The sequence below is a fragment of the Gymnodraco acuticeps genome, unplaced genomic scaffold, assembly GCF_902827175.1.
Source record: "Gymnodraco acuticeps unplaced genomic scaffold, fGymAcu1.1, whole genome shotgun sequence".
In the NCBI taxonomy this organism is placed as follows: Eukaryota; Metazoa; Chordata; class Actinopteri; order Perciformes; family Bathydraconidae; genus Gymnodraco; species Gymnodraco acuticeps.
The window spans coordinates 3,750,617-3,777,709 of NW_022990701.1; the positions used below are offsets into that span (position 1 = coordinate 3,750,617).

Consider the following 27,093-nt stretch of genomic DNA (forward strand, 5'->3'; position numbering starts at 1 on the left):
TTTTAATTGAACTACATTAATTCAATTGTAATCACACTTTACACTGTTATATTGATACTCAATCATAAATCAAGTGTATGTAAAACATCAGGAACAATAAATGATGTTGGTGCCTTTTTTTAAACTAATAATTGTACTTATTCTTTACTGTTGTCTTTTTAACTTGGAATCAATTCAATTTATTTGTATTGAACTATCCTGAATGAATTAACTGAAATGTCAATACGTCAATTTAACACCTCAGGGAAGAGATGCTTTGCTAATGTACTTTTTCCCTTCTGAAATACAAGCATAATCTCCAAAAACATACTCACTATACTGTATGATATTGCTGTGAGTTTAAAAAAAACATAAAACTAACAGTATGTGTGGTAAACTCAGGTATTATGATCCTATATGCACTAAAGGCTACAAATCAATACCTCTTAAGTATTTGGGGAATTTGTTGCGACACTCCAAATGCACTAATGTAAAGTTTAGGGGGTGGGAGGCCTGGGAACTTTGTAAACTACCGATGAGCGAATTGTATGCTTTTGAAGGAATTATTATGTGTCATCCCATGTAAAAATATTAGCTAAACACAAAGGGGATTTCATTTAAGGTCTACATGAAGCTACTTTCTGTTTCTTATGGGGGGATGAGGTGCATTATAGAACTTCTACTTCTTACATCCAGTGGTGGTAGTAGTATTTAGATCCTTTACTTAAGCAAAAGTAGAAATACTTCATTACAAGTGAAAGTCCTGCATTCAAAATGTTTAGAAGCATTGGCAGCTAAATGTACTTAAAGTATCACAAGTCAAAGTACCCGTTATGCACCATGGCTGTTTTGAAAGTATATTCTAGAATATTAAAGGATTCCTTCTTTTAATTGCTTTACTGTAAAATAAGTGTAGTGGACTATAAAATACAATACAAAATGTGAGGCAGTAGAATTATAAAGTAGCATTCAATTTGAAATAGTCAAGTAAAGTAGCCTACAAGTAGGACAACAATAATGCTTAAGTCCAGTACTTGAGTAAATATACTTAGTTACTTTACACAACTGCTTACACCTGTGCAAATACAAAACAACACCACTCATTTTGCAGTTAACAGTTTTGCAAACAGTGTTATCATTGTTCCTTTGCGTTCACATGTACCTCTTGTGTGGAGAGTGCGAATTTACGACGGCCATGAACGCAGCATCGCCATTGCTGATGGTACCTTTAAACTTTGTAGCTATTTGTGAAGATTTGTGTCTCTTTATTTTCTTAACATTTTGTGCCAGCAGGCTATAAAACCCCTATTACCTTCCAATGACGGTGCGCCGTGAGTCTGAGAGCAGACTCAGTTTGACGAAGCTAAAAAAAATTCCGCGGGGAAGTTCCCCAGGAAATCCCCCAATGGGCGATATTATTCTCCACATCGGTGCGCAAAACCTTCGACACAATTCACTTCCTCGGTCCATTTCTAAAGACACAGGGCGATAAGAAGAGCTGTCAAATGCTGGATTATTAAAAGACTGATCATACTGTGAAAGCTACAGAGCAAACTATGGATAACGTCAGTATGAACTCGGATCTTCGTAGAGAGACCGTGCGGAGCTGCAGCACGCTCAACACTCTGTATCACGAGACGCGCCAGGAAATAGACCTCCTGAACAAGCAGCTTTATGTTAAGGATAATATCATCGCAGACTTAAAAACGAGGCTGGGGAGATATGAGAGGATCTACGTGACGGTGGGAGATAACCAGTCTGTAGTCATAGAGCCGTCCAAGTCTCTGCTGGAGAGCCTGTGTAAAGAAATATGCAAACTGAAACAGAAGACGAACGACATGGAGTTCAAGGCAACTCGACAAACAGAGGTAAATTCAGGGGAAAAACGGATAATTTGATGTTGTTCCATGCTGATACATGTTCCTACATACATAATAAAGCCTAAAATAAGCTGATGGGAAACATGTAGTACAGTGGAAAGGGTCTGTTTCATTCCATGAAGGTACACTTTCCATACGTATTTGTCAAGAACTAAGAATACACACTTGTTTCTGTCATCCTGCTGTGAGTTATTGAATTGAAGTCATGGCTATGTTTTAAACATTTTTATTTTTAAATGATTTACTGAAAAATATGTTCTAAGACATCCTCAGAGATGCAAGTAGAAATATGAATTTAAAAATCATCAAATACAGAACATGTATTGGTAATAAACACAAGAATAATACATTGTTTTTGTACATATTGAATGTTTATTTACAACAAAATATGTTCAAAGACAGTTGCAAGAAGATATGATTAAAACAGGATCAAATACAGAACATGTGTCAGTAGCAAACATCAGAATAAAATATTGTATTTGTACATATTGACTACACACAATATATGATGTAGTCATGCAATTAATCTCTCCTCCTTCCTCCAGGAGATCCAGAGGCTGAATGCCCTGCTCAGGGAGAAGGATCTGGAGCTGGAGGGCGTCAGGGGGCAGCCGGACCACGAGAAGGACCGGGAGATCCACCGGCTGCACCTGGCCCTGGAGGAGAGGGAGCGGTCCGAGGCCACCAGAGCCGTACTCTGCACATCGCTGGCCGAGGAGGCTGACCAGATGCGCAGCCAGCTGGGAGCGACGGTGAAGGTGTGCCAGGAGCTGCTGGCCCGGCTGGAGAGGGATAAGAAGAACGGAGGAGAGGTGGAGGTTGTGGCAGAGCAGCACAAGACCAAGGAGGTGTGTGGCGCTTTGGCTGTGGTGATTAATTGTGAATTTGGTGTTTTAAAGGCATCATTGGCACCGTTTTTTGTTTTTGAGAAGGCACATTTGTAACCTCTCATCCATCATTTTTTACAGACGGCAGAGTCATCTGACATGAGTGGTTCTAACGCCCAAATCTGTCAACTTCAGGAGGAGAATCAACAGCTAAAGCAGCGAGTGACATATGTACGTTTTCACCCAGAATAAGTTTACAAGTTTTGTTCACTGGCATTTCTTTAATGTCTCCTTTAATCAATCGGGCACTAAGAAATGTGTTATTGACAATACTAAGGTGTTATTCAACATCTGAGTGAAGTTCAGAGTCTGATCTAACATTATTGTTGTCATTTATTTTCTAGGTGCAAAGTCTGAATACGCGGTGGCAAAAGTATGACTCCAGCAGGGAGGACTACATCAGAGGTTTGTGTCAGAGGCTGAAGGAGACACCCAGACAGGGTTTGATGCCTGGGCTCGGCTCCATAAGCACAGAGTTGCTTCATCAGGAAATTTCCAGGCTCAACGGATTACTCGAGGAGAAGATGAATGAGTGTGCGAGGCTGAGTAGAGGAGTGGATGAAACAAGGAGGCAGGATAAAGTACGGATCCAAACTCTGGAGCAGCAGGTTGGTGCTAAACATTTCAGTGCACTTTAGTATTCTGCTACTTTGAAGACTTTGACTGTATGCATCTTGGGTTTTTATGAAGACAAAAGACTAACGGTTATTCTCCCAAATAAGGTCCTCATCTACGAAGAGGACTTTAAGTCGGAGCGTGCTGACCGAGAGCGAGCACATGGCAAGATCCAAGACCTGAAGGAGCAGGTTCATCAGTTGAAACAGCAGCTACACAAACAGGTGAGACCACAGTCCTTAAAGGTTATTTAACACATTAGTGTATCTTTAGTAGGCTGATCAAAGTGAGTTAAATTATATTACTTGGGATAGATAAACAAATAGATTTTATAACAAGTTCTGCCTGTTCTGCTGCTTTCTGCGGAAATTGATGGTTGAATACAAAATTGGGGACATTTTCAACATTCTTCCATCCAAGTGAAAGCAACAGAAACAAACAAATGATCACTTGCATTTCAAAGTGCGGGTTTGTTGACGATTACAAAAAAAAACGGATAAATTGCTCACTCCTAATTTTACAAACTGTTACTTTTGATTTTGGTACTATAAATGTCGTCTTGCAATCCTAACATTCTAAACATAATTGTCTTCAGCAGGGAGCCAGCAGAGACAACAGAGAAGTCGTTCCCATGTGTCGTGTGCACATAGGACACAGGATCACGTCGAGGCGACACAAGGACTCCTCCGAGCCTCTCCTGAGGAACCCTGCTGAGACGCAGCAGCAGCCTGTGGCCCCCGCCGCAGCCTCCCCCAGCCCGGCATGGGACGAGACCCCAGCTCTGTCAGAGCTACAGTGCCCACACTGCCTCCGCCTGTATAGAGACACGGACGCTGCAGAGTACCTGAACCATTGTGAAGCGTGTGTACTATAAACGGAACAACAGTCATTTAGGAAAAGACACTTATCTTTTGCTGACAGTAACTGAACACTGAAGAGCAGCACTACACGGCAGAACAAAACCTGAGTGGAGTTTCAGAAATTCACAGAGACTTGACTACAAATGAAACGACTGACTTGAGATGTTTGTACATAGTGAAGCAAAACTGTACAACCCAGAGTTCCCCTGTTGCAAGAGAAATGAGTCAGCTCTAAATCTGCATAGTAAACCGGGTCAGGGCCGTGCTGTTCTCCTGTCGCAATGCAGGAGATTATTGTGGTGTGAAAGTGGATGCCAATGCAATATATCAAATGCCATATACCTCAATGTGTCAAATTACAAACCAGTTGCACTTTCTTAAAATGTCGCCAAAAAACTGAATCGTACTTTTGAACCGATTCATGACGCATAAGCTTCTTATTTTGGATAATGTGGTGCTATAAGTTGTTTATTTTTGGTTGAAATTAACATGTATCTGTACTGTAAATTATATATTCTTAATAACAGATTTAAAGTATATAACTATTATATTAATATTTATTATTTTTGCATAAATAATTGGGAAACAGCAAAGCAATGTTTGTTGCCTTTTTTCCACTGAAGTCATGAAACATTTTTCGTGGCCATTTTGAGATAAATACTGTTAAATATATTACAACTGGAAAACAATGTTTGAATCCACTTTTTTGTAATAGCGTAAAAGATGCATCCCAACTGACAATAATATGCTTATTTTTGGATATCTTGTGCTGTTTTTCTGAAGCTGGCACATTATTTTTGTAATAAAAGACTGTTTAACCACACTTTATCTGAAGGTGAATTAATACAGTTTTAATTATGTTTTATTATCGCGTGGTGTATTTTAATTTGTGAGACAGTTTGCAGCCTCGAGCTGTACACAGATCATAGCCTAACCACGAAAATGTTGGCGCTACTTAATCTGTGTGTGTGTGTGTGTGTGTCACGTGTATGTGCGCGGTGGAAAACCCCTTCCCAGTGTTGCCTGAATGGGCACGCTGTACTGTCACAGCCATATTCCCAGCTGTTGGCTGTAGAGAAACACTACAAGGGTACGGAGAGGACCAGAGAAAGACTTAGCTCAGGTTACATCCAACAACAGCCCGCGGATCAATTAGTGACCAAAACATTGTGCCGTCAGTCCGTCTGCAGTCTGTTTCATTCTGACACAAACAGGCCAGCAGTACTGTTTGTGATTCACTTGTCACGGGTTTAGTATAGTAAGCACAGGAAGCTGGACATCCCCTGTTAAAAAGGAAGTAGGCAGTAGCAGTGCGCACAAAAGACGAAGACAAACAACTTCGCTATTGGGCTATATAAATAAACATTGATTGATTGACTGTGTTCTCTGTGTGCGAGTGAACACATACTAGTTTTTGCTGCAGTTTTTGATCTGATAAAAGTAAAAATGTTTAAAGAAGAAACTAATTCTTCTTAGAAATAAAAAGTTAAATATTTAAGCAATACAACTTGTTCAATTCAATATGCTGTATTAGCTTAATGTAACGAAGACAATATTGTCAGGTTTAAAATAATATCAATATTACATCTTTACTTCATTCGGTATGACCAATAGATTATGTTAGTGTTGGCTAATCTCGGCAAAGTGTTGCTAGATATTTCGGTGTAACTAGGCTATGACTAATATTATGGGTCATACAAGGGCTAACTGTAAAGTGGCTTAGTCTTGCTTTAAATACTATATTATTCAATATATTTCTGGATAATTTCTTCACTTGCTTCTTTACAAATGAAAACAATCGATATTCTAATCTAGTTCTCAGGAATAAAATTAATGCATATTGCCATATCTAAATCTTTATTAAATGTCTGAAGTTTTGGAGGAAGATCTGCCTTGGTGGCCACTTCAAATCTCTTCACCAAAACTAGAAGTAAGGTTGTTCATCTTTATAAACAGGACTGCTACAGGAAACAAAATGACGAGGTTTGACTGTTGACACAACCCTTTGAAATGCCACCATGCAGTATCACATGCTAACTTACTCATCAGCTAACTGGGGAAGATATTTGTGGCTGAATAAGTTTCCAATACATTTATTTAATTTGCATTTTTATTACACAACTGCCTGACTCCACATCATGTGCCAACAGAACAATTGTTTCCAATTTTCTCTTTAAAGGGCAACCTCGGTATCTCGTCTATGAACCAACCACATGGTAGAAATACACACAGGCCCTAAAAAGGCCATGCGCTGTGTGCTGGGGATTCTCCCCCACGCCACACACACACCCACACATTTACAGCAGGGTCTATAAGTGAGTGAACTTCCACAAAGTAAAATGCACCACCCACCAATCTGAGAGTGGAAAAAAATAGGTCACAAGTCCCCACCTGAGTGTCTGGGAACTTTTTTCTAAGAAACTAAAGCATTAATAAAAGTCAGGTGACAACGGTAGATCAGTTCCTGTTGAAAACCAGTTTCAAAAGAGCATCAGGATGTAGCGATGTAGCCGTCGTATACTTTAACAAAGAGGGAAAACTTCAGTCCGACACTTATCCAGACAAATACAGAAAGGATAAATAGGGCCTTTAATCTTATGTGTATCCTAAAAGAACGGGAATTTCCCGCCATCATGAGGGAATTCCCAAAAAAAGAAGACAAGTTTATTTGAAAAAGGAGCCCTGTCGACTTAAGCAGATCATTTTTGATTTACTGTAGGTTGGGTGAGCAAGTTGGTATTAATGCTGACTATTTTTTTTTGGTATATCCTGGTAAGAGAATCCAAGATTTCTGCTATCAAAAACAGCATTCTGGGAGATTGTAGCTGCAGGAAAGGGGGATTGTTTGGGATCCCGAAGCACTCCAGGCCGTAGACAATGAAAAGATCAGCGTTCTGATTACAAGCTACACGGATGCTGTGATCCCTTCGAATAATCCTATTGGCTCTCGCCCCTGTCATTGTCAGAAGACTTTAAGAGCACCATTTAGCACAGCAAAGGTCAAAAGAGGGAAACGTTTTTGAAAGGGCACATGATGGACTTTTATCAAACATATGAATCTATAATTAACTAAGGGAGGGGGTTTACATCAGTGGTTCTTATCGCTGAACCTGTAATAAAAAACACAAATCTGTGCCAATTTCATGTTTTATTTAGATTGCGGCCCACGTTCACCCTCTCAGACATTTTGCGCGGTGTTTTTGGGTCGTCTACGTTAGCGTAGTTTTTTGGGGCATTTGCTCAAACGTGGTATATCCCATGTTGCGTCACTGATGACTGAGAGCGAGCACGCTCTACAAAATAGCCAGACAGCCATTCATACCTGAAATAAATGAGTCATTTCTTCTCTGGTGGCTCTCACAAACCAAAACCTTTTGTCTTCCTTTGTTTAAAGTGCATTTACCAGTTTTCTCAATGATCACACTTTGTGGGAGTGGTAACTTTTCATTGTGAAATCCCTGGGTTTGAAAGATCTTTCACCGCACACAAGAGGAAGCAATCTGTGAGGAACACAACTGTAACTCACTTCCTCTACACCTCATCAATAGCTCCATTCTAGTTTCCTTCTGAATAATGAACACATGGAAAGTTCTTCATCTTGTAATTGTTGGGAATTTTACTTTATATCTCAATGTATTTTTGCAAATACATTTAAATTAAGTTTCATCAACTGAAGAGCAGTTCTCAGTTGTCATGCTACCACAGTAACACATTAAGTCAAGACAACTAAAACACTATATTGCTGAAAGGGAAGCTCAGCAGCTAATGATGGCTTCCAAAAGCTTGACAAAAATGTCCTTATGCCTTCATTTATTTTAAGTAAAACTGGTAAAAGAAAAACAGAAAGCAAAAGCTTGGGTGATAACCAGTCAGTGCTGCTCAGTGTACGGTACCTCTTAACTAATCTACATCTAGGTATAAGCCAAAGCATGACCTCATTTCAGGCTCTTCACCCTGAGGGAATGTACTTGATTTCAAAACAGCCTCAAATCAATATTCCCTAGTTTCATGTGAATATATGAATGTATGTAAATACCTGAAGTAGCTCAATGGCAGCTAACTTTTATGTTTAACTTTGCAAATGAAACTGAAGCTCGGGATCTACATGACTCACAGTGGTCTTCTGTATTAATGACTTCCAATTAGTGGATTTCCCAAAAGGAACAGGTATTTATTTGAGTGTGACTCACTCTGCAACCTTGTGTAGCCGCAGACAGACATGTAGAACAGCATCAACAGGTACAATTCCTGCTTTGCCGCAAGCATTCGTGCTTTTCAGTACCATATGCGCTTGATCACAATAGAAGTGACTGCATCTTGGAGGGGATTTTCTCGTATCAATCAACTTGAATTCAAATCAAGTTTAAATTCAACATCGGGGAAGAAATGCTTTTGCTTTCTGATAGTTACGAGAACTTCAAGAATTCTCGTGTTTATCTGTCGAACATGAAGTTTCAGGCAGTTCGCACGAAGACTGGAAACAGGAAGAAACTGTTAGACTAGCGTTACCAAACAAAAACCAACACCTCTAAACCTCACTTAACACGCTACATCGTTTGGTTTAATCATTTAAGATGAATATGTAAAAAGATCGACAACCGAGCCTCGACTCCAAGCACTTTACCAAAACAAGTTCCAGACTCAAAGCCCTTATTGTCACATTTAAATTGTTACAAAAATGATGAATAATTTAGTTATGTTTCATAAAACATTGTATTGTTTTAGATCATAAGTGTGAATGTTTCCAGCTCCAGTCCTCTCCATGTCTGGTATAAGTTAACAAACATGATGACAGGATTGTTACTTTTCATATATTAAAATACTCAGCAGAATTAACAGCAAATTATGTTGAACATTTAGATTTTTTCAAGAATTACATTCAACTTTAAGCATATTACTTTACCTTGAAAACATAATGGTTAAAATCAGTATTTAAAAAAAATATGTTTAAGAGTTTTGATGACGCTAAATGGTTCTCTCCACGTTGTCATTTAAACATGTCTGTGTTTTTACAGATTAAACCAATGAGGTGATTCCCTGTTTCCATTCTTTGGCCAAGTTAAGCTGGTCTAACTGGCTGATGCCTATAAAGGAAACATGAGAGGTATCTTTTTGTCTAACCCTACGCCAGAAAGGAAATTCATTTATTTCCCAACATGTCAACTATTTCTTAAAATGTTTGTGAGTGTTAATGCCCTTATGTGGAATTTTCTACTGCATGTAGGAAATAAGATTGGACACAAGACGCATAATCCTGCCATACTACTGTATTCCATCTTTCAAAAAAGAAAGACAAGATTTAATATTACTTAACAATATGTTAAAAGTAGCCAGTTTGGCTTCAGTGTTAATACAATATACACTCCATAACAGATTGATAGTGTGAGTATTGTTCTTTTTCATTTTCATTCTGAAAGTATTCTGATACAAGCTGGCTACAGATCAAAAATAAAGAAAACAAAAACTGTAACTGTTACACTTTTACTCAACAGTTTGTTAAACAGAACTTAAAAACCAAAAAAGAACATTGTCAAGTATTACGTTTTCCTCCCTAATGTGAAATAGGGTGGAGGTGGTGGAGGAGGGGGGGGGGATAAGGGAGTGGAGACCAGCTGACCAAGCCCATTCCCTTGTCAATCATGTGGATGAGATGCCGTGCTAGGAGCGGGAAACGATGGGATAGTAAGCCACAATATATCTCAAATACAGCTTTTAATTAAATTACATTTCTCTTTTTTTGTAGTTTCCATTGTCTCTTTTTTTTGGAAGGAAACCATCCAGACACAGTAAGCATTTTTTGACTACAGGTAAGCCAATATAAGAAAAGAAATAATTTCAGACCATGGCTTTTTCAGTCAAGAGAAATGCCCAACTCAGACTTAAAGCACACAAGCACGCAAGGAAAATTAATCAGATGCAAAGTAGCATTTTGTGATTCTTTTTGTGTCATTTACTTTACTTTTTGTATCAGTTCTGCAGGTGGATCAGTCCAGATGGGTCTGTGTAGGAACAACACAGGGACAGGAACAAAGCAAGGCAGCGTGGGTGTGATTCGGGCACAGCGGGAGAGAAGTTCAGGGAGGATAACAGCTGAGTGGAGGTAAAGGGATGAGCGGGGGGGGAACGTGTGGGTTGGTACAGCTGTTAAGGTACTGATTGTGTCCTGATAGTCACCCACTAACAGCCTCAGTGTGCAGCAAATGTAGCTTTCTTCAAACTAAAGTTTGACCAGTTGATGGAGAGCCGTTGGCGGGTCTGCTGGGCAGAATCCAAGCAAAACCTGCAGGGACAAAAAAACAAGCATTAACCTTCTGAGGAGCAATACTACTTCAAATGTACATGTTTTTAAATATCTGTGGCGTCTCCGAGGCCTTATTATCATGATTTCCTTTCAAAGTAGACAATTTGGATGATTTAAAAACCTACATTGTGTGTCTATGTTTGCTTGCTAGCATATTGATGCATGTCTACCATACTGCTATGTAACTGTCAATCAGTGCATATGATTGTACTCGTACATTTATCCACTTCTATAAAACATAACTCAATAGTGCCACAAAATCCACAAGGGACCTTAAAAGTAGCCCAAAATAGAAAAGCTTCAAAATATCTCACCAGTATTTGTAAAGTTGATTTAGTTATTACATTTTAATACACATACCTTTTGAAATATTCCACCTCTCTCTCTGTTTCATCCAGTTCAGTGCTATCCAAGTCGATGTCTTTGGGCAAGAATACATCATCTGAAAAAAACAACATGTATTTGCTCCCATTTTGAATATATTTATTAGTAAGTGTATTATAGAATACGTATCTGAGAAAATGTTGTTTTCGGAAGCAATGGCTGGTTGTTGTCAAAGTTAGAAATTCTACATATTTAATAAGTAGATTCTACGATTGTTGATAATGTTGTCTCTTCCCTGCCATACGGATTTCTTGTTTTTATGTCAACATCTCTTTTGGGGCCCAGTTTCGCCCCTGCCAACTTGTGAAAGGAAAATACCTTTATGCAGCCACATAGGCAGAACTACTTTAAGAAACTCCCCGTACTTCCTGCTAATGGCATGACCTAAATGGCAGCAGAAATCTGCACAGAGCACACATTCACTAATCACACTGTGATGCCGTATATACCACAGAATACCCAAGAGACCCGTGAGGAAATCTACCTGAGCTTGGTCAGAACATTCTGTTAGGGACACAGTTTGTAGTTCCCTCACCTCGCATGCCGTCTGCTGTTTCAGTAGTAAAGCTGGTCATGAGTGAGATTAGACAAACACCTGAATCTTTGTAAATCACAATAATACCAACCTATTGAGGGGTTCTTGTCCCCCTTCTTCTTCTTGTTCTTCTTGTTCTTGCCTTTGGGCTGAGGAGACTCTGCACTGGGAGGTTTGCCGTTCTGCTGCTCCGAGGCTGGAGGGGGAGACGGGGAAGGGTTGGACACAGCTGGACTTCTCCGGTCTTCCTTTATTTGGGTCAGCTGTTGTTGTTGTTGCTGCATCTGCTGCTGCTGCCTTTTCCCACTGCTTCTGATATTACACCTGTCCTCCCTCCTTGGTTCAGTGTTTGGGAGAGGAGCCAGAGCCTCAGCAGGCCTGACCCGCGTAGCTTTGGTGTCTGTTGTAGTGGTGGGGGTGGGGGCGGTGCCGTTAGCTAGCTTTGCTGCCACATCGGAGCTTTTGGGTAGCTCTGGAGCTTTCTTTACAGCAGCCTCACAAGGGGCCACCTTAGCAGTCTGCCTGGCCTTCACTTTCCCGTGGACCTCGAGGTGAGATGACGGCGGGCCAATGTGGAGGAGGGTTTGACAGTGGGGGATGCTGGTCCCCCTCTCACTCGTGTGTTTGGGGCTGTGCTGCGTGTGGGGCCGGGGTGCGGGTTCAAACCTGGGCTCATTCTGGTCAGGGAGGCGGATGAGGCTTTGAAGCAGTGACTGTGACTTTCCGTTCTGAAGGTTATCCAGGACGTTCTGAGCTGTCTGTTTGAGGGGCTGAGGGTTGTTTTGAGGGGGAGCAGTGTTTTCCTTTGCCTTCTCTTTCTTTTTCTTCTTGGCAGCGCGATGGTGCTGCATCTCTTGCAGTCGGAGCAGTTCCTTTTGAAGCGCTGCCTCCTCCTCTTCCTGCCGCTGTCGCCGCTGCTGCTCTTCCAACATCTGCAGCTCCTCCCTTTCACGGGCCTCTGCCTCCAGGCGAGCCTTCTCCTCCATCTGAAGCAGAGACATACTTTTAGCATGATGACACCTTTGACTTAAAACATAGTAAGTCTGCAAAAAGAGCTGTGCATTAAATACTACCAAATTCTCAAGACCAACTCTTTTTTAAAGACTTGAACTAATAGAGAACCGCAGTGACGCGTCCTAAAACCCGGAAGTAAACTCCTTCCGGTTCCTTCGACAAAACGCAATGCAATTTCTCCATAGGAGTTTAGAAAATAGCTGGAAATAAGGTCTGCGGTTGAAACACATTTAAGAGACGGGTCACGTTTTGTTCTGCCGGATAATATCCACATGTCTATCCTACTTTTATAATTTTCTAATCATAAATCTAGTCGCCAGAAGCAAAATGCTATAAACGAACTACAGCAACGTCACGCCAACTTAAGATCCATATTCAGAAATACAGATTCTAAATTGTACAAGTTGAAGCGTTTGTTTGAACAGTTTGCTGGAGGCAGGTACTTGCTTTCAAGCAGAACACGGGGAAAAACAAACTTCGACAACTTCTGTAGTCGTATTCAGCCACATGTTCACAACCATCGTTTTTCAGACACGTAAACTCTTCAGAAATCACCAGTGGGGTCACTGCTGATGGATTTAATGTCGTAGAACAAAACGTGATCCGTCTCTTAAATGTGTGTCAACCACAGACCTTCTTTACATCTATTTTCCAAAATCCTATGGAGAAATTGCATTGCTTTCTGGCGAAGGAACCGGAAGGAGTCAAATGCTAACTTACTTCTGGGTTTCAGGACGCGTCACTGTGGCACTCTATAGGGAGGGATGTTTACCTTCTTCTGTTTATGCCTGGCCCGTTTGGCTGCCTTAGAACTGGAGGCAGGTTTATTGTCGGCGCTATTGATGAACTGCAATAGGTCCTCCACCCGCCTGTGGTCCTCCACTCCTCCATCTCGCTCTATCACTGGTTGCTGCTCCTCACGTTTGGGCTGCTCCTCCTTACGTTTTGTCAGACGCAAACGCAGCTTCTCCCGCATCTCTGCATAGTTTCGACTGGTAGGAGCAGCTGGGGGCTGAGAATAACAAAGAGAGTGATCATTAAAGATAAAACATTTCATTTGACTTATAAACTATAGTATGATACACTATATCATTAAGGCCGTATTTGTATTCTGTACATTAATATTGTTAAGATACCAGTCATATTATCTTCCCAGGTAATTCCCAATTCATTTGGTTGCCGTTGTTTACATTGCAAATTCAAAAATGCAAAACGGGAATGGACCTCGTTTCATTTTGCTGCAAAAAGACAATCAATTATTCTTGAATCCTCAAAAGGGGATATTATCTTTAGAAAATAAATGTATTTCTCCTGTTCTTTGAACGAAAGCAAACAGTTTTTAAAAATTCTTCAAGGGAATTCAAAAGTACCTACATTTGCATCCCCTAAAAACATGTAAATATGAGGCGACTATGCTAATTTCAGTGAGTAATAAATGAGTGCGTCTCTTACCCCGCCGTGCCCAAAGAACTCGCAGTAGCAGCAGTCACAGTACTTTCCTTCCTTCTGGTTGGTGGAGGTGGAGGTGGAGGAGCTATGCTCGGAGCAGCTGTCCTCGTCCTGACTCTCCTCCCCGTCGTACGGCTGGTGCTCGTACGCCCCGTTCCCCTCACAGCGGTGGCCTTCACAGTCAGGATCACTGAAAGAAGAGAGAGAATTCAAACTGGCTTCTCCATTAACATTCACAAAAACAAAATGACCTTTCAATACATCAGTCTCAGTCATTACATTTAAAAATGCCCATCATTAGGAGTGTACAGGATGTGGTGGGGGTCTCACCTGCAGACGCTGGGGGGGGCACTCACAGGACCGTCTGCTGAGGAGGTCGGAGGCTCGGCGGGCGGCAGGCACAAACCCTGGTGGGCCTCCATGAAGTCTGGTGCTGGAGCAGCCATCTTTGGAAAGGGCTGGGAGCCCATTGTGGGAAGGTGTGTGGTGGGGGCTGGGGGCAGGGTGGGGCCCGAGAGCGGAGGGAGGGAGGTCAGTCCTGCAGGGCAGCTTCTGGGGGGGGCTGGAGCGGGTTGCCTATGGTCCTCTTTACCTAGATTGTGAAATACATCGTCTAGAGGAGACAAAGATGTGTGGGTTGAGAGCGTTGTTCAGTTCTTCCAGGTCCAACTCTTTAAAACATTTTAGTCATTCACAAAGCATTTAACCAATGAGGAAAGTCACACTTAAAATTTAAATCGACTTAAGTTTTGTATGTATTCCTTTAAAATGTAATTAGACTCAAAGTGTATTTATGATCAATGCTTACACCTAAGCTAGAAAATGCCAGGCAAAAACAGTTTAACCTCTTTTTACATCTATATCATTACAGTTACTTTTCCTTACACAAAAAGGGAGGAAACATTTCATTTCAGTTCAACTTTAAATCCGGACTGTGACAGAGTACATCTGCGTCTTTTACAAAAGTAAAACACACAAAGGCAAAACATTTCTCCTTATAGGTTTAACAATGGCAGTCCCCCCCCCCTGTAATAACTATGTCCCATAATTGAATCATCATCATTGCAAACCTAACATTGCTCCTACCGCCTATTTTACCTAAAGAGTTGGGTCTTTTAGATGCTAGGTGGATGGGGGGGTTATTACTTGACTGGACAGTGGTGGCGGTGCAGGACACGGAGGACGTGGAGGCGGAGGTGGCCATCACTACTCGGTTGGGCTCCATGAAGGCATCCTGGAAATTGTAGAGACACTTCTTCTTGGCGCCACTCTTCTTCTGCTGTTTGGCTTCGGAAGAGGAGCATGACGACGACGAGGATGAGGATGAGGAAGATGACAGAGATGAGGAAGCGGAGCAAGAAGGGGGCAGAGGGGTGGGCAGCGAGGGTGTTCCCCTTGGGGGCCTATAGACGATGTTGGGGGAAGGGGAACGTCAGCGAGGGGTGGTCCAAGCATGTCACCTGTTTATAGAAAAATCAAGTTGTTATTTTGACTCTTGGACTTTGTTTTTATCGGTTATCTTTAGTGTGCCATGGCGGCTCACCTGGCAGGGACTCGGGGAGCAGCACAGATGGATTCCAGCTCTTCATCACGGCAGCATCCCACAGGTTCTCAAACTTGAGTGAGAGGCACTGCAGCGAGCTGTTCCAGTCGCCTGCTCCACCCGCACCGCCAAAGCAGTTCTGGTAAACGTGATCCGGTAACGAAGGGCTGAAGGCCGGCTGCTTGGCCGCTGAGTGGTTTGATGTAGGGTTTGGGGGTAGAGGCTTACAGAGAGAAAAGACAAGTTACAAACAAATGTGACACTAATTTGAGGTTATAATAATAATAATAATACATTACATTTATAAAGCGCTTTTCCTGGTGCTCAAAGCGCTTATAAGAAACTAATATTTGATCTTTTTTTGTGGTTGTCTTTTTTAGTTTTTACTTTAGTACTTTCTTCGGCCATTGTGACTTTGGATTCATTTAAAAATAAATAAAACAAGATTAATGGATATGTAATAATGATAATAAAAAGAATTATAAATACTATAATAATTATAATGACTATATAATTATCAGAGTTTATATAAAAATAGGATGAGAAATGAAACTGTCTTGTTATCTTAACATGGACTTGTAGGAATCTTTTATTTTTACTTTATTATTTTAACCCTGGAAATGGGTGTATGTATGTATATGTGTACATATTATGTATATATATATATATATATAATTATTTTATCCGTGTGAGTATTTAATTACGGAATTATCTTTTTTTTCTTTATCCTGCAACTGGATGACTAACGGGAGGGCTACTTCTGTACAAGCCTTGCTTTCTGCCCTCGCGCTTCTACTCATTTTGATGGTTTTTCGGATGTATAAACTCTATAATTGTTGAAATAATAGAATAAATAAAAAATAAATAAATAAATAAATATATATATATATATATGAGCAGGTCTACAATGCACTTGGCTTTGCCTTGACATTTGGTTTAGTCTGACCCCTAGTGGGAGACATTCAAATGTCAATGGAACCAAGTGAAACTAAAACAAAACTAAGCTTAGTACTGTTCATGGAAACTTAAAAATCCCCAGTGATAAGGAAATGAATCAAATTTCCCTTAAAGGGAACTCTCATAGCTATAAGTCGTCACTTTTGAAAATAAAAGTATCTCCGGCTTTTGCATGTATAGACTCAAAAACGTGATTCTCCTCACCTTGTGTGTGAGAGGAGGACTGGGGGGGTAGAGTGTCGGTGCAGTAGGGGGCCGGGAGTAAGTTGTGAAGGGGCATGTGGCCGTGGATGTGGGGTACAGGTGGAGGGCAGGGTGGGCAGGGGGGTGTCTTGCTGTCTGTGAAGAACTGGTGTCCGACTGTGGGAGGGGGTGCAGAGTGGAGCCGGCTGGGGGGCAGGCAGGAGGCGGGGCCAGGGCGGAGGAGCTGGGGTCCTGGTTGCACACGTGGCACTCACAGGCATGCTGGACCTGTTCTACCTGAGAGTGGTACAAGTAAGTTAAAAACATGTTGTTTTATTTGGGAGAATGTGATCCTCTGCCCGGCCCCTAACATGTAACCCATACTGCAACACAAACGTTCAGTCTTGTGTTGATGTGACTAATGAGACTAGGGCGATTTGTCATTCGTTTAGGAATTATGGAAACATACTTTAAGGTAATGACTGGCTATGAAAAAATGATTTAAGAGTCATTTTTCTTAAGTAATTAGAAGTAAGAAAGCTTTTTTAAGTGTTACAAACACCTGTTGGTGCTGTAAGAGGGTGGAGGACTGTTGGTGTGTCCTGAGGAAGTTCTTCCTGCTGCCCTCGGGGCTCTCCCCCCAACCTCACCATCGACTTCCTCCTCGTCACCCTCTGAACTGCTGCTGCTGGTCATGCGAGGAGACTGAAATACAGAAAATGAACAAAGATTACAAATCAGGAAATAGGGTGAGGAACATTACTCAAAACATTTCCCCAAGCTCATTCATAATCAACTTTAGTTTCATCATCCAGAAACTTGTCAGGGAATTTCACAACTCATCTTATGAAATGTTTTGATATAACACCACGGTAACAAAACTCACCCCTGCCTTTAGTTCCCGCGTTTTCACATTCCCCGTTGAGGTCATTATGGAGGCCGTTCACAGCAGCGGTCACTACACCTGTTATCCTCATATCCACTCATAGGGTAGTCCGTGAACGTATTGGACAATGGAGGCCACTTCATCATCATCACTGATACTAAAATAGAAATGAGTATTCATGTTAGGGAAGAACAGATGTGCAATTATGATCAGACATAACCCAATACTAAACTGTGCCTATGTGATTTGTCACAGACATTAAAAAGCACTGACTGGCTGACTTACAAAGTGTTGGTATCCCCTTCAGGGAGCATGAGCCTCGGGTGCTGCTGGATGGTGATGGGAGAGCTGGAGTTGGAGCCGGATGCTGAGCTGCCGGAGGAGAGGCTGGGGGGGTGCACCTCTGCCAGGTAGTCGCGGGGGGGGCTCCCCCTGCAGCGGCAGCTTGATGTGGAGGTCCTCAGCGATGGGAGAGTCCATGATGCCACAGGTCAGGATGTGAGAGAGACCTACAGTCGTCACACGTGCCACCTGTTGGTCGGGGGCGGGCGAGGAAATAATAATACTGATTTAATTACAGATGCCAACTATCTATTTAGAACACAAAACTACACCTTTTCTCACTTTCACTCATTAGGTGAGACCGTGGCATAATAGTGTAATACTTTCCCTGACACTCAAAGATGGGGAAATTAAATTCGCTTTTTTAACTCAAAGCAATTGAAAGAAGAAGATCATAACAAACCTAATTTATTAGAAGGGAAAATAAGAATACTTTTTCTTCTTTTATCAACCAATACTATTTAAATGTGTTACATTGGAAGAGACATGATTTCAGACCAGAAAATGACGTAGCAGTGAAAAGTTGAAACTCACCTTCTTCGGTAATTGCAGTTGGGGCAGTCTGGAATATTGAGGCGAGATGAGAGCATCCTCATCGTCTCCGTGAAGTTGTTTTCGATAGACGGAGACTTCTTACTGTTAGGTATCTATAAAAGAGAACACATTTTTTAAAACTCCTCTGAAGTGGAAAAATGCACATTTAAATCTGCCACGATAGCTTTGTACTCTTGTTGTGTACCTGTTCTTCTATAAATCTTCTCTGCTTAAAGAACTCCCAGTCCCTCCTTCCAGCATTCGCTGCTTAGTCTTCAAAGTCTGGTAATGGGCAGATCATTAGAAGAACATGAAACTTCCAAAATAACAGAAATACATTTTTGAAGGTATAACATGTGACTGTGTTCAGGTATACTTTAGAAGTCTCCTACGTTTTTGCTAATCAAGGACTTGTGTGGCTCTGTTCTTTGGTTGGTAAGACTCTGGACCCTCCACCTTAAATAACAGCTGCAAAAAAGTCACACTAACAGCTTTAGTTCAGGCGTAACAAGGTAGTGTCATTTCCGTCATCAAATGTGTTGTCATGGATATGTATACCTGTTCATCTACATGTCGTCAACTCCTCGTCTCACACTCCTGCCAATCAGTAGCCACCGAGCCATCTCCTGCTGCAGCTGATGGTAGCTTTCTAAACAAGGTCCTGTAACATGTCTTCATTGTATGAATCATAGGAGGCCGTGCCATGTCTAAAGAAACGGAGGCAGAACAGTCATTAAAGACACTTGTATGGTTTAAGAAAGGGATTTGTCAACGTTTGAGTCAAGAGTTGTATATTTAGGGATAACGATGGGTAAAGTAGCGTATCTTTTTATTGTTTTTAATTAGTAAAACTATATCTTACTTCAGCTGTTGCAACCAGTGCAGGTAAACTGCTGTGCAAGATGGGTTCTGAGAACACTAGATTCTCAAAAGGTGCTTGTTGTGCAAGCTCCCACGTCACCTGGAACTTCTGAAGGTGTTCATTTTCCTGAGTAAAAAGGGGTCAGAATAATAGTTGAAGCTAATACAGTAAAAACTGGCTTTGAGTTGGGATTTATGCCACTTGCAGGACAGCCAACACATCTCTGTGGCTCTGGCTCCACAAAGGGTAAACTGACCAGGGTGAGCAGAAAAGCTGCTGATGGTGCGAGCAGCCTGACAGAGGGCGTGGTACTCCTCCATTAGCATGAGGTGAACTGGTAGGCCTGAGGAGGACCCAGGGCTGCCCGCCACGTTCCCCCGCTGTCCTGTGGTCTTGGGTCCTGAAGATAGGTGTTTCAGTAGCCGCACCTTCATCTCCCAGGACGTATTCACGCGCCTGCTGCTCCAACCGTTGATACAGCTGGTACGGGTCCTTCTCCAGAGTCTACAGGAGGAAAATAAAAGGGTTTTATCTTGATAAATGGTAATACATAGCTCCCCTGAAGAACATTTTTCAAGGGGGTTTTATTATATACCTGATTAACGTATGTGGTTGATATAAACATACGTAATTCCTGCATCAGTATATTGAGACTGGAAACGTTGTGTTAAAACCAAAACCAACCAACAAAACTGTTTTTCTTTCCATAATTACACCCTAGTTCTTAAGTTTAAATTGGTTCCTCAGTCATTACAACAGCACAAAAGTCCAGTTTGAACAGGAAATACATTACATCAAGGAAGAAAAGATGCAACTTCAAGGGGCTTTTAATCTGACCAATTATAGAACGTTTCAACTTGTTGACATCATTCCTGTCAAAGGCTGTCAGGCTGATGTTTTAACCGGGTTTTTTTTTTCTGCATCCACAGTTCAAACAGAGACATCTAGTGGACAAACACCATGAGAAAACAGAAATTAGACGCAGTAGTTTTACCTATCCACCAGCTCCTTCATGCCCTCCTGGTCTCTCTCTAGAGGCTGGTCATGGGTCATCTGCCAACGGTGTTTCCTGTCTGACGGTAGATACAGCGCACCAGGTATCGAACCTCCGACCAGTGGTTCTGTAGCTGCTGTGACTCCCTCTCCGATTCTGCTGAAATCTCCCTGTTATCCAGAACAAAATCTCATTAATATCACTGTAAAAATGAACAAATAAGTTAAGATTGAATACACTTAGTGGCCTTCTCTCCTGCACTGACCGTCTCTCATTGCAGGCTTCACAGCTGCACACTGTGTCAGCAGGCATGGGTGCGGTGAGGTCCGGAGCGGGGAGCATGGGTAGTGTAGGCCACAGCAGTTGTCAGTCTTCCCCCGGGGCCGCCTCCTGGCCCAGGTTACCGTTTCCCACAGGCATGTGTAAAAGGAAGTCCTGGCTCTGTGGGAAATATAATAAACAGCACAATAGAGATGCAGAACAATGTGTACACTTGACACAAAAATGGTAGTGAGCAACGTTTTGTAGTAAAATAATGCATTTGTTCAATCACAGCATTGATTTTTGTTGATTCTGTAATCATGTTTGATGTCTAAGGTCCAATACATGCTGCAACAAGACAACTTTTGACAGCACACATTTAGCATATCAACAATCAACTACAAAAATATGTTTTAAATAATATATCTAAAATATAATTTAATCTTATACAAAGGCCATCTATATTAGCTTGAACTGTGGGTTGTGATAATCTGGTCATTCATGCTGATACACTCCTTTAATGACTATTCATCTTATTCACTGAGGCAGGTACAAGGCCCAGAAAATAAAACGTGCTCTGAGCTGACAATAGAAGGAACCAAGGTGGCAATAGAAGGGTCAGCCAATTACAGGACTGAGTCGTAAGCCTGATTGAGAACTTATAATACGGACATGATGCCAACCACATTTCTATGGGGTGAGTGTTTCTTACTTGAATCCCAAGTCATAGTTTTGAGGTTCACCACGAAGTTACTAAGATGGAAGCCTTGCTGGTGGTTTCTGATCTAAACATTGCCAAGCGGTTGGCATATAACTATGTGCTACATTTTCTGTTCAATCCAACTGTATGCAGCCACTTCACAGTAGAAGCTCGCCAGTGGTTTGGCTCTGCTTATGACAGGGACTTGATATTCAGAGTCAGCATAATATCCTACTGCTGTAAGGAGAGCGTGGAACAAAACATTATGAGGAGAACAAACCCGAGCGAGGGCCAAGGCAACCACAATAAGGAAAACCAAACCCCCCCGGGCACACCTGACACATCAACATTAATGAACCAGCTCGACAATGCAACAGTTAGAAAGGCTTGTGGTACTCAATAAGGTTTGAGTTCACTTGCATTTGTGAACCAATGTCCAATGTCTTCCTTGCTGTACAACTTGGTGATTCAAGGTTGTACAGCAAGGAAGAATGAAGGAAGAGTGTGTTTGAGCTTATGTTCCAAGATACTGAATATGTACTAAGCAAAAATATGATATACCCAGAGAAATGATATATTGTTACTGATAGAGTTTACTAGCAGCCCCGGAGGTCACACAAACCGAAATGTAGCTAAAATCACAGCATGGTGAAGTGGCACAGCGAAAATGTGTAAACAGTAATGAATTCAGATTTCAGCTTGAATCCAAAATTCTAATGGTAAAATAAAAAAATACAACAAAATCACATTTACCATGCCCATTATGTTCAAATTCATCAAACTAGAAATGTAAAAAATAGGGGGGGTTCCTTCATTTTTTTATTCAGGGTATAGTAAAAGAGTTGTTAATAGCTTTATTAGTTACAATAAGTAATCACCAACCCTTGTAAACCCAGAGGATACAAAGTGGCTTTGTATTCCAGTTTAAAAAAATAAATGCTTTGGTTGCATCAGAAGATGTTTTTACCTCTACATTGGTATCGTCCTCGGGCAAAGACGCAAGCTAAGCACATCGCCATGCGCTCCAACATAAAGGAGCATTTCTCTCAGTGTTGACCTAGAAAACTGTTATCTTGCATATGATTTAAAGCCAAGCCAATATATGAATTGATAGTATGTCCTTCCATAACATTTATTTTGACAGAAACAGCTGTGGGTTTCTGGTTGCTCCTCTTTTCTGGCAAAAGAATGGATGTGAACAGAAGAGCTACAAACACCCTCCAGTGAAAGACTGATCGCAGCTGTGCGAGTTAAACTGCAGATACATGGCATCTGTGCAGAGACAGATATTTGGAAACTGAACCAGACGACCATCCTTTCTTTATCACAACTTAAAGACCTTTACTTGTCTTTAAAGAAAACGGTATCCTTACCCCAACGACTGCTCCAGAGCAGTGTGCCGGTCCTCCTTCTCCACTGTGCGCCTGCAGTCGGAGCACCCCACAGAGGCAGCTGGAGGGCACTGGGTGTTTTGTTGGGCTGAGCCGTTCCGTTCTGGCCGAGGATCCCCGCCTCTGAAGGCACCGCGCTGTCTTTCCGCTCACATCGGCACAAGAGGCAGCGATCGCCGGCCGTGTAGGGAGCCCGTTGGTTCAAGCCGAACGTGAATGGGGTCTGAAGTGAGCATGTTGGTAGGAGGAAGAGGAGAGAAAGATATACCGTAAGCCACTTAAGCATTTGCAAAAACAATTAAGGGTGGACGATAATTTATTTGGTTATTTAACGTCACTCAATTAAATCGTACGGAGATGAAATCTGTTATCAAAACGTATTTCTCTGAAAATCTGATCACACTCGGTTCAATTAAACTTTGGTTTTGTCTGATCCATTTGATTTTGTGTTTGTTTGTAGGTTAATATATATATATATATATATATATATATTCAGTGCAGAGCTGTTCATATTTATTTATTCGCTATAAATTATTTAAAGTTCTTAGTCAAATTAGGAAATAATCATTATTTTTCATTTGTCAAGACTTTAATTCACCAAAGAGTTTTACCATGTGTTTATTTCAAATGGACTATTTATTTATTGAAATACAAGAAATCATGCTATAATTGCGATATATATTATCATGATATGAAATGACCTATATTGGTATAGATTTTGGCCATTCACCCAGCACTAAAAACATAAATATAACAAAAATGTTTGAATAATCATTTCTTTAAAGAACATAATGGGCTTCTTTGACACAGAATCTGAATTCAATTCATATACTGAAATACAATGGAATGATGCAGTTATTTTGTATAGGAAACGTAATACCATATTGATCAATATGGTCAAACTAAAGCCTTCAAATGATGTGCAAGTTGAACAAATAGTGCTCCAGATGGACATTCTGCTAAATGAAGGCAGATCCACCTCTCTTCCTCTGCAAGCTATTGCACACTGCACTTTGGGAACACCAGCTGTTTAAATTGCCCCCCTGCACTCCATTAAAACACTGGAACCTTTTCTTAATGTGCAGCCTTGTCACCGAGTGAACCACTAAGTGGCACAAACACATCATTAGAAGCCGGGAGTTTCAATTAATGATCTTCACATTGCTGCGGTTTTACAGAAGGCGAACTGTCTTAAGGGATTTTAAATAGGAGGTGGCTTTACATCTGTTTAAGCAACATGTCATAGGAGATGCTTAAGTTTCCATGAGGTTTTGATCAGTGCTGTGAGTAACTCAAGTTCATTCTCTCCTTCAGCTGTGATATTTTCTGATTTCATTCAAAAGGCGAGTACAAAAGCAATATGTTTTAGTTTGCCTGTATATTTTGGTAAACTGCAATGATTAGGGGCGTAACAACTGACATAGACACAGTTTGGAATCAATACAATGTGATCCATTTTATAAATGTTTTATAAGTATATGTTTTTGCTATTAAGATAACTTTGTCAGCATATGATAGACAGTGTTTACAACCAAACAAAAACAACCAGTTGTGTGGGACAAAAACATGAGGTAGCAATGTAATCATAAGCATCATTTGAACCAGCTAGGGTGAATACATTATTGATTTACTGTGTGTGCTGGAAAAAAAACAATACACAGAAAAACAATGACAACACAAATAATAACTTACCATTTTCAAGTAAAGCTCGTAATGCTGATGATAATTATTTTACAGTCTACGGATTGAAATTATTTCACCGCACAAGATCTTTGTAACAGAACCATCAAAAGTTTGGTTCAGGCAATTGTTCCAGTGTAGAAAATGATGCGATGACAGACAATTTAAAAATATGACTAAATGCGGAAAGCTGCATTTGAGTCATCGCACTATGACACTGCTTTTAAAAGAGTGCTGCAGAGACTAGAATTACTGTTCTAATTGATCACTCGGTGGGCAGGCACAGTACGAGGCTGTTTAGTGTGAAGGCAGATGTTAGAGCATCTTCTTGTCAGTTGTTGCAGAGTGCACAACTGTGTTTGGAGCCCATCAGAATTGAATGTATGAATGATATTTGTGACAGTTGTCTCACTGATTGTTTTACATGATATGAGCAAAGACAAATGAAAGACCACATAAGCAATTATGTAGTGCGTTCGCAAATTGCATTCATTACATAAAGGTGTTCATTATTGTGAAATATGGTATAGTATATATGATTAATAAAAGTCCATCTTATCTTATCTTCAGTGGCTTTAAATGCATGTTTGACACCTGATGTAAATGTTACCTGAAGGACCCCGGAGAAGTCAGCATTCACTGGTCCTTCTGTAAACTGTGGTGTAACACTGTTGTTTGACTTTGACCTGAGGGATAAAAACAACTTAATTAGAGATTTACTTCTATTGACTAATTGGCTTGGTTATTGACAACATCACACATCAACATATCTACCTGGTGAAGTAGGATATGTTTTTTCTGAGTAAAGGTTATGCCCATTGAAGCAGAAGGTCGTTAATACAGTCAGGCACTTGGAACACGTACATGTATACACCTTTTATTCATTTAAGAAGGGACATATCCATGTTTTTAAATATCATGAAGCACTTCTTAGGACATTCATTTCTTATGATGAATAGTGGAAGTATATGATGTGCAAGATTTGTTTGGATGGAGGGGTCACAACATACAAGGAATGGGTACTTGTTAGGCTGCATGTATCATAAACACTTAGTAAGTGAAATACTTTGTTTACCTTTATAGTCCAACATTACATACATTACAGACAGAAATATAGAGAAGATAGGGTTGACTGCCATGCAAAATGACTAAAGTTATAGCTACATGTGTGATTTGTGACCCATCATAATAAACGTATGAACACAGTTAATTATTAAACATGGGGCAGTTAAAAGAAACTAGCTAACATAACCTTTGTGCAAATGGTGTATAACTAGGGTACTTTTGTAAACTGGACTTAGTTAGTTGATTTGGGATATTATGTGGACATTATAACCAAGTTAAACTTCTAATTAGCAAGTAAAGTGTAAGGTCAGCTTGCAGAAACACATCGAGGCCCGTCGGGGATTGAGTTGTTGGTACACTTCACTGTTAGCATTAGCTAGCATTAATGTTTATATGTGTTATAGCAGCCTATTCCCCAGCCGTGTTGAAACCAACTGTGCTCGGGAATAATCTTGGTTTGGCCAATGTAATCTCCACCTACCTGGACTGTATTAGCTCAAAAATAATGCTTCATGGTGTCTCTAATTGTTGTCGATTCAGCTACGGTCTCTCAACTTGAGCTAAGGATGGCAGTCGCAGCGTTCGGCCAAGACCCAAGTGCCCTAATGTTTACGACAGTTTATTGCATTATAATATGGCCAGTTTAACCACACAGCCATTCACAAAGCATAACAACAAGTCTGAGCGGCAATTAAGCCAGTTAATTTGAAGCTACATATGTCAACGTTAGTTAGCTAGCTGCCTTCTTCGCATCAGTGTCGGGCCCAAATCAGATGTGTGTCGTTGATAACGCTGCTAGCTAGTCGCCCGGTTTGACATCCACTGGGTTACATTGCGTGACACTCTTACCTCTCCGTTGAGGCCCGTGATGGAGCCGATATTCCCGCTGCCTGTGCTGCCAGGTGTTAGAAAGCTGACGACGGAGGCAGGTGTTGCTGTTCCCGCACAGCCAAGGGCCGAGGCAACCCCGGCCTTGCCACCGCTGGTGTTGCAGACAGCACTGCAACTACTGCCACCGCCCCGCTTGTTCTTCCTTCGTTTAGCCCCTCGTTTAGCATCGGTTGGACTCATTTTTGTCCACAGAAGAAGCGAGACAACTTGCCGTCCACACTTGGCAGGGTCTCGAGTGGAATGCCAGGCGCAATCACTAGGGTATTAATCCGGGATAGCGATTCAGAGACTCCAAAAACGACAGATACTCAGTTCCATCAAAGTGCAAGCCGACTTCATATATTCCAATATGGCCTCTAGCCTTGGTGCTTGCGTTGCAGCGCAGCTTTGCGTCTCCACTGCCGGGGCTTATGGGAAATTGAGTTTGTTGTGTAAAATCGCATCGTAGCAAAGAATCAAGTTACAGTTAACAAGTCGTGGATGTGGCGGATATTTAACCATTAAAGATTAACAATTGACCAGAATATAATTTTTAGTGTCGTAATTTTACCTTAAATCCTCATGCGAACAATATCTTAAAACCTGCACAACCCTTTGAACATGTTGCACATTTCTTCACCACACTACATATTTTTAAATATGCACAGCTCTTCCTTCTGACTATCGTATTTGAATATATTATTTGTCATATTTTATTTTTATTTTACCGTAGGCTACTCAGTTTCTTACATATATATGTTGTGTAAATAAAGTCATTATTTCAAAAAACTTTTTTCCAAACAACATAGGCCTATTCTTCTTTCTGTCTTTGTATGCACCATTAACACCAACGCAAATTCCTCGTATGTGTTAACCTACTTGACAATAAATCCGATTCTGAGTCGGATTCTGATTAATTAA

General features: G+C 41.0%; 2 protein-coding genes across 3 annotated transcripts; one reads left to right on the forward strand and one right to left on the reverse strand.

The window, feature by feature from the left end:
• Positions 1-1,208: 1,208 nt before the first annotated feature.
• Positions 1,209-5,084, forward strand: tnip2 (TNFAIP3 interacting protein 2). 2 transcript variants are annotated; one of them, XM_034231360.1, is made up of 6 exons: positions 1,209-1,847; positions 2,405-2,707; positions 2,828-2,917; positions 3,091-3,354; positions 3,469-3,585; positions 3,960-5,084. In XM_034231360.1, exons 1-6 carry the CDS (start codon positions 1,536-1,538, stop codon positions 4,233-4,235), a joined length of 1,362 nt encoding a protein of 453 aa, XP_034087251.1. In that variant the 5' UTR covers positions 1,209-1,535; the 3' UTR covers positions 4,236-5,084. The 2 variants fall into 2 exon arrangements, with proteins under 2 accessions (XP_034087251.1, XP_034087250.1); XM_034231359.1 differs by having other exon boundaries at positions 1,212-1,847; positions 3,957-5,084.
• Positions 5,085-9,473: 4,389 nt separating this feature from the next.
• On the reverse strand, positions 9,474-26,577 carry fam193a (family with sequence similarity 193 member A). The gene is given in 43 exon segments (XM_034231361.1): positions 9,474-10,501; positions 10,883-10,964; positions 11,533-12,427; positions 13,228-13,467; positions 13,908-14,094; positions 14,235-14,517; positions 15,003-15,287; positions 15,290-15,364; positions 15,448-15,670; positions 16,609-16,668; positions 16,670-16,821; positions 16,824-16,895; positions 17,160-17,292; positions 17,474-17,488; positions 17,490-17,552; positions 17,554-17,607; positions 17,609-17,630; positions 17,759-17,898; positions 17,900-17,983; positions 17,985-18,001; positions 18,348-18,462; positions 18,555-18,602; positions 18,605-18,631; positions 18,742-18,795; positions 18,797-18,817; positions 18,908-18,969; positions 18,972-19,002; positions 19,005-19,056; positions 19,212-19,219; positions 19,221-19,350; positions 19,482-19,536; positions 19,539-19,575; positions 19,577-19,648; positions 19,650-19,715; positions 20,193-20,258; positions 20,260-20,277; positions 20,279-20,375; positions 20,471-20,646; position 22,384; positions 22,540-22,606; positions 22,609-22,780; positions 24,848-24,916; positions 26,146-26,577. Coding segments are annotated over 43 exon segments (4,848 nt in total). The 5' UTR covers positions 26,374-26,577; the 3' UTR covers positions 9,474-10,407.
• Between the last annotated feature and the right edge of the window lie 516 nt (positions 26,578-27,093).

Bases quoted from the DNA above. Each gene is read 5' to 3' on its own strand.
- tnip2 (XM_034231359.1), top strand. From the start codon at position 1,536: ATGGATAACGTCAGTATGAACTCGGATCTTCGTAGAGAGACCGTGCGG. The intron at 2,708-2,827 runs GTGTGTGGCGCT...CATTTTTTACAG, and splicing joins AGCAGCACAAGACCAAGGAG to ACGGCAGAGTCATCTGACAT. The intron at 3,355-3,468 runs GTTGGTGCTAAA...CTCCCAAATAAG, and splicing joins TCCAAACTCTGGAGCAGCAG to GTCCTCATCTACGAAGAGGA.